Genomic DNA, 11,756 nt, shown 5'->3' with positions numbered 1-11,756 from the left:
TAATGCCTAAGAGCTGGAATGACACCCCTAGCCGGCCTGTACTTGCAAGTTTCATAGCAACAGGGAAATACATGCATTACATTACATGACATTTTATAAAACTGACATATACCAACTTCTCCATAATTAAGGAGGGACGACAGCACACCAAGTGACACTTTGGTAGTGACGGGTATTACAACTCCCGTACACTACACATACATGTCCTTCATATAGAGCACATAGTGGGGAGCATGTGAACATACAGGAGAACATACATGTCCTTCATATAGAGCACATAGTGGGGAGCATGTGAACATACAGGAGAACATACATGTCCTTCATATAGAGCACATAGTGGGGAGCATGTGAACATACAGGAGAACATACATGTCCTTCATATAGAGCACATAGTGGGGAGCATGTGAACATACAGGAGAACATACATGTCCTTCATATAGAGCACATAGTGGGGAGCATGTAAACATACAGGAGAACATACATGTTCTTCACATGCAGCACAGAGCAACTGAACCAGCAGCTGGACATTATAAACTAAGTAACACATTATAACGTAACGGGAGGCTGAATTTGTGCCAAGAACCTGGCATAGAAGATGCACTGAGGGTTCGAGACATCTCCATGGAGTCCTAGCCATTTATAAGATCCTCTTAGAATATGGTGGTGAACACGGCTTGGTAACCACATCAGCCATGTTGATTCCAGTGCTTGGGGAGGAGATATTCACCAGGAAAGTGGCGTCCACCATACATGACGGCTCTCCATATCACTGTCAAGGATAGGCTGGGGCGCACATGACAGTTCAGGTAAAACAATACAGAATACATACAAATCACACAGGAGGATAATAAATACTGTAACTATATACACAGTGTCCACGATTGACCTTAGTGGTACAGACAAACAGAACAGACACGTACACCATCAGAGAGAGAGCATGGGCTCAGCCAATGCACAGAACGGATATGTACACTGTCATAGAGAGACTATGGGCTCAGCCGATGCACAGAACGGATATGTACACTGTCATAGAGAGACTATGGGCTCAGCCAATGCACAGAACGGATATGTACACTGTCATAGAGAGACTATGGGCTCAGCCGATGCACAGAACGGATATGTACACTGTCATAGAGAGACTATGGGCTCAGCCGATGCACAGAACGGATATGTACACTGTCAGAGAGAGACTATGGGCTCAGTGTACATATCCGTTCTGTGCATCGGCTGAGCCCATAGTCTCTCTCTGACAGTGTACATATCCGTTCTGTGCATCGGCTGAGCCCATAGTCTCTCTATGACAGTGTACATATCCGTTCTGTGCATCGGCTGAGCCCATAGTCTCTCTATGACAGTGTACATATCCGTTCTGTGCATCGGCTGTCAGAGAGAGACTATGGGCTCAGCCGATGCACAGAACGGATATGTACACTGTCAGAGAGAGACCGTGCGCTCAGCCAATGCACAGAACGGTCGTGTACACAATCAGAGACTATGGGCTCGGCAGATACAGAGAACAGACACGTACGCCGTCAGAGAGAGACTATGGGCTCGGCTGATTCACAGAACGGACACATATACTGTCAGAGCAATGCTATGGGCTTAGGAGAGAACTTCCCTGAGGTAATGATGTCAGCCACATACAGTGCTTTGGGAAAGTCCTCACACCCTATAATTTTCCTATGTCACTTCTTGTGCTATCAGTTCCCCCATCATTCTGTACTCAATCCCCATAATGAGAAAGTGAGAACAGAAATATTCAGCCCCTTTACTCAGGACATAAGTATTCAGCCCCTTTACTGCAATATTTGACATTTGGCTCTAGGCCCTCCCATTTCTCTGGATCATCTCTGAGATGTTCTGCATGTTGATTGGAGCCACCTGTGGTAAATTCTATGGATTGGAGAGGACTTGGAAAGACACAGCCCTGTCTATATAAGATCTCACAGACAATGCATATAAGAGCAAAAACCAAGCCATGAGGAGGAGAGAACTGCCTGTATAGCTCAGGGACGGGATTGGAGAAGGGGTTCTCAGGAGCAAAGTGGCCTCCACAATTCTTACATGGAAGAAGAAGAACAGCCAGGACTGTTGCTACAGCTGCCCCCCCCCCCCCCTAACTAAGTAATCAGGGGAAAGGGCCTTGGTAAGAGAGGTGACCCAATGGTCACTCTGGCTGAGCTCTAAAGATCCTGTGATCCAGGTCAGCCATCACTGCAGCCTCTACCAATCTGGGCTTTATGGCAGAGCGGCCGGAAAGAAGCCTCTCTTCAGTAAAAGACACATGAAAGCCGCCTGGAGTTTGTAGTAAAGCATCTAAAGGACATCAGACTGTTAGGAACAAGATTCTCTCCTCTGGTGAAACCAAGATAGAACTTTCTGGCCTCAATTCTAGGCGTCATGTCTGGAGGAGACCAGGCGCCGCTCATCACCTGCCCAATACCATCCCTACAGCAAAGCATGGTGAAAGCAGCATCATGATGGTGGGACAAGGAGTCGGGTCAGGGTTGAGGGAACACGGAATAGAGCAGAGATATTCTTAATGAAAACCTTATCTAGAGCTCTGGCACTCAGACTGGGCCAAAAGGTAACCTTACAACAAGACAAGACCCTAAGCACACAACCACTTAGGGACATCTCTGTAAATGTCCTTAAGTGGCCCAGCCAGAGCCCTAAAACCAGAGACCTGAAAATGGCTGTCCACCGACAGCCCCCATCCAACCTGAAAGAGCTGGAGAGGATCTGCAGAGAAGAATGACTGAAAATCCCTAAATCCATGTGTAAACCTTGTGGCATCATTCCCAAGAAGACTAGAGGCTGGAATCACTGCCAAAGGGGCTTCAACCAACTTCTGAGTAAAGGGGTGGAATACTTATGTCAACATGAGAGGGGCTGAGGACTTTCCCAATGCACTGTATACACTCCATATTGTACCTACCACTTCATACAGGGGTTTCGGTTGGATTCTCATCGAATGTTCACAATCATAGTAGTCCTGTCTGAAGCTCCTTAAGCACTAAACGTGTCCAGAGGGTTATGGGGGAGGCCAAAAGAGTGTCTTTATGGCCTCCGTCTGGTTAGAACATGTCAGGATGTGTCAGTATAGCGGAGTAGATGGTGTTATTTCATACAACAGCATTCAGTCAAAAACCGCCTGCCTTAAACATGTTATCTTTACAGTGGAAGTCAGTGGATGATGGTAGGCAATGTAGGACACCCATTAGAGGCATCCATTTCACATATTGGTCATGACATAGACATTCAACATGATGTGAACACTACTTTACAGAAGTACTGTCCACTAGAATCAATCTCCCTGAAATCTGACTCCAGATTATAGAGGTGCAGCGGCTCCAGGTGTCTCCATACAGTTTGTGCCCATAAACTGGTGTCATTCTTTATGACTTAGTAACCGGACATTGAGATACTCGTGTGTAGAAATAAGATATATAGACATTTTCAGGATTCAAGGTCAGATATGGGACCGCAGTGTGGAGACCATACACAGCGTGTATCTGATCCTGTCAAAGGTGTAAAATCTTCATGTAGTAACATGGCCACGGGACTAATGTTCCTCTTCTTAATGTTCCTTCCACCTGAAAAATAAGAATTTCTAGCTAAGAATGTGATAATGTGGAGACAGAACTGGTTTCTACCACACAAACCAGTAAACTAACGGTGAGTCACCAGCTTGTCACTGATGGAAATTCTGACATAATGACCTAAAATTTGTAAGAGGTTTCCTAATGGCCAGAGGTCAACTGTTTTGATTCAATGATCTGTGGCTTTCATTTGGCCATGTGTGAACTTGGAGCAATTTTCTCTTAATAAATCAGATAATAGTATGAAGGAACAAAGGGGAACATTAGTAAATACCAAGGTGACAGTGTGATGGATCAGAGGAGGAGAACATTGGTATATACCGAGGCGAGGGTCCGACGGATCAGTGGAGAGGAGAACGTGAGGCTGTAGCGAGGCGAGGCAAAGGGTCTGACAGATGAGAGGAGAGGAAAACATGAGGCTGTAGTCAGGTGAGGCAAGGGTCTGACGGATCAGAGGAGAGGAGAAAGTGAGGCTGTAGTGAGGAAGGGTCTGATGGATCAGAGGTGAGGAGAACGTGAGGCTGTAGCGAGGCGAGGGTCTGACAGATCAGAGGAGAGGAGAACATGAGGCGGTAGCGATGTGAGGAAAGGGTCTGACAGATCAGTCTAGAGGGGAACATGAGGCTGTAGTGAGGCGAGGGTCTGACGGATCAGAGGAGAACATAAGCTGTAGCGAGGAGAGGGTCTGATGGATGAGAGGTGAGGAAAACGTGAGGTTGTAGCCAGGAGAGGGTCTGACAGATCAAAGGAGAGGAGAACGTGAGGCTATAGCGAGGGTCTGACCGATGAGAGAAGAGGAGAGCGTGAGGCTGTAGCAAGATGAGAGTGATGGATAAGAGTAGAACGTGAGGCTGTGAGGGCCTGACAGATCCTCACCTCGCTACAGCCTCACTTTCTCCTCTTCTCTGATCCGTCAGACCGTTGCCTCACCTCGCTACAGCCTCACGTTCTCCTCTCCTCTGATCTGTCAGATCCTCACCTTACTACAGACTCACATTCTCCTCTCCTCTGTTAGGCCCTCACAGCCTCAGGTTCTACTCTGATCCATCACTCTCATCTTGCTACAGCCTCACGCTCTCCTCTTCTCTCATCGGTCAGACCCTCGCTATAGCCTGACGTTCTCCTCTCCTTTGATCTGTCAGACCCTCTCCTGGCTACAACCTCACGTTTTCCTCACCTCTCATCCATCAGACCCTCTCCTCGCTACAGCTTATGTTCTCCTCTGATCCGTCAGACCCTCGCCTCACTACAGCCTCATGTTCTCCTCTAGACTGATCTGTCAGACCATTTCCTCACATCGCTACCGCATCATGTTCTCCTCTCCTCTGATCCGTCAGACCGTTGCCTCACCTCGCTACAGCCTCACGTTCTCCTCTCCTCTGATCTGTCAGATCCTCACCTTACTACAGACTCACATTCTCCTCTCCTCTGACAGATCAGAGGAGAGGAGAACGTGAGGCTGTAGCGAGGTAAGGCAACGGTCTGACGGATCAGAGGAGAGGAGAACGTGAGGCTGTAGCAAGGTGAGGATCTGACAGATCAGAGAAGAGGAGAACGTGAGGCTGTAGCAAGGCGGGGCAAGGGTCTGACAGATCAGAGGAGAGGAAAACGTGAGGTTGTAGCGAGGTGAGGCAAGGGTCTGACGGATCAGAGAAGAGGAAAACGTGAGGCTTTAGCGAGGCGGGGGTATGATGGATCAGAGAAGAGGAGAATGTGAGGCTGTAGCGAGGCGAGGCAAGGGTCTGATGGATCAGAGGAGAGGAGAACATGAGGCTTTAGCGAGGCGAGGGTATGATGGATCAGAGAAGAGGAGAACGTGAGGCTTTAGCGAGGCGGGGGTATGATGGATCAGAGAAGAGGAGAATGTGAGGCTGTAGCGAGGCGAGGCAAGGGTCTGATGGATCAGAGGAGAGGAGAACATGAGGCTTTAGCGAGGCGAGGGTATGATGGATCAGAGAAGAGGAGAACGTGAGGTTGTAGAGAGGCGAGGCAAGGGTCTGACGGATCAGAGAAGAGGAGAATGTGAGGCTGTAGCGAGGCGAGGCAAGGGTCTGACGGATCAGAGAAGAGGAGAACGTGATGCTGTAGCGAAGCGAGGCAAGGGTCTGACGGATCAGAGAAGAGGAGAACGTGAGGCTGTAGCGAGGCGAGGCAAGTGTCTGACGGATCAGAGAAGAGGAGAACGTGAGGCTGTAGCGAGGCAAGGGTCTGACGGATCAGAGAAGAGGAGAACGTGAGGCTGTAGCGAGGCGAGGCAAGAGTCTGAGGGATCAGAAAAGAGGAGAACGTGAGGCTGTAGCGAGGCGAGGCAAGGGTCTGACGGATCAGAAAAGAGGAGAACGTGAGGCTGTAGCAAGGTGAGGATCTGACGGATCAGAGAAGAGGAGAACGTGAGGCTGTAGCGAGGCGAGGCAGCGGTCTGACGGATCAGAGAAGAGGAGAACGTGAGGCTGAAGCGAGGCAAGGGTCTGACGGATCAGAGAAAAGGAGAACGTGAGGCTGTAGCGAGGCGAGGCAAGTGTCTGACGGATCAGAGAAGAGGAGAACGTGAGGCTGTAGCGAGGCGAGGCAGCGGTCTGACGGATCAGAGAAGAGGGCGCGTGAGGCTGTAGCGAGGTGAGGCAAGGGTCTGACGGATCAGAGAAGAGGAGAACGTGAAGCTGTAGCGAGGTGAGGGTATGATGGATCATGTCAGAGGAACCACAGATGGATATGTTTGCAAATGAGCTGGATGAAGAATGCACAAGGTGGTGATGTCACTCACTCTGTCTGTTCTACTACTGGCTGCCGGACACATTTCAATTCTTTCTTGATGAGACGTAATAAACACTGAGAATATAAAAACATATTGAATGACACAAAAGGGTGAAGGTTGACAAAGACATGCGTAACACAAAGGTGATGTCATAGATGAGAAAGAACATGTATGTCACACGGGTGATGTAATCAGTGACAGAGGACGCCTATGTCACAGGGGTGATGTAATCGGTGACACAGAGGATGCCTATGTCACAGGGGTGATGTAATCGGTGACACAGAGGACGCCTATGTCACAGGGGGGATGTAATCGGTGACAGAGGACGCCTATGTCACAGGGGTGATGTAATCGGTGACACAGAGGACGCCTATGTCACAGGGGGGATGTAATCAGTGACACAGAGGATGCCTATGTCACAGGGGTGATGTAATCGGTGACACAGAGGATGCCTATGTCACAGGGGTGATGTAATCGGTGACACAGAGGACGCCTATGTCACAGGGGGGATGTAATCAGTGACAGAGAACGCCTATGTCACAGGGGGATGTAATCGGTTACAGAGGACGCCTATGTCACACGGGTGATGTAATCAGTGACAGAGGATGCCTATGTCACAGGGGGATGTAATCGGTGACACAGAGGACGCCTATGTCACAGGGGTGATGTAATCGGTTACAGAGGACGCCTATGTCACAGGGGTGATGTAATCGGTGACACAGAGAACGCCTATGTCACAGGGGTGATGTAATCGGTGACACAGAGGACGCCTATGTCACAGGGGTGATGTAATCGGTGACAGAGGACGCCTATGTCACAGGGGTGATGTAATCGGTGACACAGAGGACGCCTATGTCACAGGGGGGATGTAATCGGTGACACAGAGGACGCCTATGTCACAGGGGTGATGTAATCGGTTACAGAGGACGCCTATGTCACACGGGTGATGTAATCAGTGACAGAGGACGCCTATGTCACAGGGGGATGTAATCGGTTACAGAGGACGCCTATGTCACACGGGTGATGTAATCAGTGACAGAGGACGCCTATGTCACAGGGGTGATGTAATCGGTGACACAGAGGACGCCTATGTCACAGGGGGGATGTAATCAGTGACAGAGGACGCCTATGTCACAGGGGTGATGTAATCAGTGACAGAGGACGCCTATGTCACAGGGGGATGTAATCGGTTACAGAGGACGCCTATGTCACACGGGTGATGTAATCAGTGACAGAGGACGCCTATGTCACAGGGGTGATGTAATCGGTGACACAGAGGACGCCTATGTCACAGGGGTGATGTAATCGGTGACAGAGGACGCCTATGTCACAGGGGTGATGTAATCGGTGACACAGAGGACGCCTATGTCACAGGGGTGATGTAATCGGTGACACAGAGGACGCCTATGTCACAGGGGTGATGTAATCGGTGACAGAGGACGCCTATGTCACACGGGTGATGTAATCGGTGACACAGAGGACGCCTATGTCACAGGGGTGATGTAATCGGTGAGAATGAGGTGTAATACAGTATTTGATCCCGGGGACCCGCATGTCACACAGGTGGTATAATTGGCGACACCCTCCCCACAAGAATCTTTGATAGAAGACTACTCACCAACAAGGCGAATGCATCGCTTATCATGAGCATGAAAAATACATTGTGCCAGCCATAGGGAGACAGAAGACCAGCGAGCAGAGGACCAAGGGCAGCACCTGCAGAAAGATGGAAGGAAAGACTCGTCAGTGAGGACTGAATGTGGGGTGGAGAATAGGTAGGAGATAAGATGGAGCTAATCAAGCAAGAAGGGAGAAAGATGGTGAAATGTCTGGAGAGTGAGAAGGATTGAAGTGGGAGAGAAGACAGAAAGAATAGTGTTGGGGGCTGTAGGCAATGGTGGTGCTGGGTTTTGTAGTGAGGATGTGGAGGGTTCTTGGTTATGTAGGTGAGGCTGTAGATGGTGCCAGACTGTATAGGTGAGGAGGGTGTTGGGTTGTAGGTTCGAATGAAGATGGTGCCAGGATGTGCAGATGAATATGAGGATGACATTGGATTGTGTAGATGAGGATGAAGGTGGTGGCAGTTAGGGCAGTTGGATGGGTCAGAGGGACAGAGTTGGATGCAATTAGCGAAGACACCTTCTGACAGAAGTAAATGTAATGTTGCCGGTTTGGGATAGAGAAGAGACAGGACAGATCATACTGGTCTGATGAGGTAGATGATCAGATGATAGTCTCACCCACAGAGCCTGTCCCGTCTATGATAGCAGTCACTGTGGATAAAGCATGGGCATTTCCTTTCAATGACTTGTGAGTTCCCTGCAAAGTGAAAATTGGATGTTATATTTATTATAAGATCTCTATCAAATCGATCTGCAGTTCGACCCCACGCCAGGTCACAAGCCAATGCTCTGCACCCTGTGGGAGAATACCCAGAAGCTTTTACTCACCAGGTCAGCAGACACAGCTGTTGTGATGAGGGAATAAGGTCCATTGACCAGAGCTCCACTGACCAGCAACATCACTGAGATCAAGAAGGTCACACTGTAAGTGATGGGCATGAAGACAGAGACGTAGAAGAGGAGCACGCACTAGAGTGCCTCCTTACTTACCCACTGTAGATGCTGGTCCTGTTTTGCTGACGGCCGAAAAGAAGTAAAGCTGTAACACAATGAGAGTCCATGAGTGAGAACCACCAACTGTCTGGGTATATTAATGGCTACCATAGGAAGTGCTGGTGTCATCAAGGCCATGTTCGAAAGCCTTCAGGTACTCACCGTGGGGGCTGCAAACAGCAGCATTAGTCCACAGGTTGTTGCTCGCTTGTGGGATTTATCAGAAATTACTCCCGCCAGAATTCCACCTATAAGGAAGAGAACAGATTCTTCAACTTGGAGTTTCTTTGATCTACAGTGACCAGGGCTGGCTCTAAAGAGCAGCCCCCAGTATAAGGTCCCAGGCCTTGTATCATATACTGCCCTCACTCTAGTATGATTCCGGTTCTCAATGTTTTGTATCTACCCCGTCCTGTCAGCATTTATGTAACTCACCAATAATTCCACCAACATCAAACAATGTCGACAAGTCTCCGGCATGACGAGCATCCATATGACCTGCAAGATGAGCAAACAGCAGCTGAAGTTACCTGAAGTGAGGCAGAAGTTAAGTGTAGTAGAGGACTGACAGGAAATATAGAGAGGGGTGACAGCATGACATGAAGGGATGGAGAACATGGATGGTGGACGTGTAGGGGGAGGAAGTGATGATGTGTAGGAATGGAGAGTATATAGGGGTGGAGAACATGGATGGTGGACGTGTAGGGGGAGGAAGTGATGATGTGTAGGAATGGAGGGTATATAGGGGTGGAAAACATGGATGGTGGACGTGTAGGGGGAGGAAGTGATGATGTGTAGGAATGGAGGGTATATAGGGGTGGAGAACATGGATGGTGGACGTGTAGGGAGGAAGAAGTGATGATGTGTAAGAATGGAGAGTATATAGGGGTGGAGAACATGGATGGTGGACGTGTAGGGGGAGGAAGTGATGATGTGTAGGAATGGAGGGTATATAGGGGTGGAAAACATGGATGGTGGACGTGTAGGGGGAGGAAGTGATGATGTGTAAGAATGGAGAGTATATAGGGGTGGAGAACATGGATGGTGGACCTGTAGGGGGAGGAAGTGATGATGTGTAAGAATGGAGAGTATATAGGGGTGGAGAACATGGATGGTGGACGTGTAGGGGGAGGAAGTGATGATGTGTAGGATGGGAGGGTATATAGGGGTGGAAAACATGGATGGTGGACGTGTAGGGGGAGGAAGTGATGATGTGTAAGAATGGAGAGTATATAGGGGTGGAGAACATGGATGGTGGACCTGTAGGGGGAGGAAGTGATGATGTGTAAGAATGGAGAGTATATAGGGGTGGAGAACATGGATGGTGGACGTGTAGGGGGAGGAAGTGATGATGTGTAGGATGGGAGGGTATATAGGGGTGGAAAACATGGATGGTGGACGTGTAGGGGGAGGAAGTGATGATGTGTAGGAATGGAGAGTATATAGGGGTGGAAAACATGGATGGTGGACGTGTAGGGGGAGGAAGTGATGATGTGTAGGAATGGAGAGTATATAGGGGTGGAGGACGTGTAGGGAGGAAGAAGTGATGATGTGTAGGAATGGAGGGTATATAGGGGTGGAGAACATGGGTGGAGGACGTGTAGGGAGGAAGTGATGATGTGTAGGAATGGAGAGTATATAGGGGTGGAAAACATGGATGGTGGACGTGTAGGGGGAGGAAGTGATGATGTGTAGGAATGGAGAGTATATAGGGGTGGAGGACGTGTAGGGAGGAAGAAGTGATGATGTGTAGGAATGGAGAGTATATAGGGGTGGAAAACATGGATGGTGGACGTGTAGGGGGAGGAAGTGATGATGTGTAGGAATGGAGAGTATATAGGGGTGGAAAACATGGAAGGTGGACGTGTAGGGGGAGGAAGTGATGATGTGTAGGAATGGAGGGTATATAGGGGTGGAAAACATGGAAGGTGGACGTGTAGGGGGAGGAAGTGATGATGTGTAGGAATGGAGGGTATATAGGGGTGGAAAACATGGAAGGTGGACGTGTAGGGGGAGGAAGTGATGATGTGTAGGAATGGAGGGTATATAGGGGTGGAGAACATGGATGGTGGACGTGTAGGGAGGAAGAAGTGATGATGTGTAGGATGGGAGGGTATATAGGGGTGGAAAACATGGATGGTGGACGTGTAGGGGGAGGAAGTGATGATGTGTAGGAATGGAGGGTATACAGGGAGTGCAGAATTATTAGGCAAGTTGTATTTTTGAGGATTAATTTTATTATTGAACAACAACCATGTTCTCAATGAACCCAAAAAACTCATTAATATCAAAGCTGAATATTTTTGGAAGTAGTTTTTAGTTTGTTTTTAGTTTTAGCTATTTTAGGGGGATAGCTGTGTGTGCAGGTGACTATTACTGTGCATAATTATTAGGCAACTTAACAAAAAACAAATATATACCCATTTCAATTATTTATTTTTACCAGTGAAACCAATATAACATCTCATCATTCACAAATATACATTTCTGACATTCAAAAACAAAACAAAAACAAATCAGTGACCAATATAGCCACCTTTCTTTGCAAGGACACTCAAAAGCCTGCCATCCATGGATTCTGTCAGTGTTTTGATCTGTTCACCATCAACATTGCGTGCAGCAGCAACCACAGCCTCCCAGACACTGTTCAGAGAGGTGTACTGTTTTCCCTCCTTGTAAATCTCACATTTGATGATGGACCACAGGTTCTCAATGGGGTTCAGATCAGGTGAACAAGGAGGCCATGTCATTAGATTTTCTTCTTTTATACCCTTTCTTGCCAGC

At 48.5% G+C, this 11,756-nt stretch overlaps 1 protein-coding gene across 2 annotated transcripts in view; it reads right to left on the bottom strand.

Moving 5' to 3' along the window:
• Window positions 1-211: 211 nt before the first annotated feature.
• SLC37A1 (solute carrier family 37 member 1) overlaps window positions 212-11,756 on the bottom strand; it is a 77,552-nt gene continuing 66,007 nt past the window's right edge. For both annotated transcript variants that reach the window (XM_040422725.1, XM_040422726.1), the window contains exons 13-20: window positions 9,408-9,470; window positions 9,135-9,220; window positions 8,970-9,018; window positions 8,808-8,881; window positions 8,598-8,676; window positions 7,976-8,073; window positions 6,367-6,431; window positions 212-3,596 (exon numbers count right to left, since the gene is read on the bottom strand). In XM_040422725.1, the coding sequence (XP_040278659.1) occupies window positions 3,581-3,596; window positions 6,367-6,431; window positions 7,976-8,073; window positions 8,598-8,676; window positions 8,808-8,881; window positions 8,970-9,018; window positions 9,135-9,220; window positions 9,408-9,470 (530 nt within the window). In that variant the 3' untranslated portion in view covers window positions 212-3,580. The remainder of the gene's footprint in view (window positions 3,597-6,366; window positions 6,432-7,975; window positions 8,074-8,597; window positions 8,677-8,807; window positions 8,882-8,969; window positions 9,019-9,134; window positions 9,221-9,407; window positions 9,471-11,756) is intronic.

This window comes from Bufo bufo, chromosome 3 (genome assembly GCF_905171765.1).
Source record: "Bufo bufo chromosome 3, aBufBuf1.1, whole genome shotgun sequence".
Classification (NCBI taxonomy): Eukaryota; Metazoa; Chordata; class Amphibia; order Anura; family Bufonidae; genus Bufo; species Bufo bufo.
This window is presented reverse-complemented; position numbering and strand designations above follow the sequence as displayed.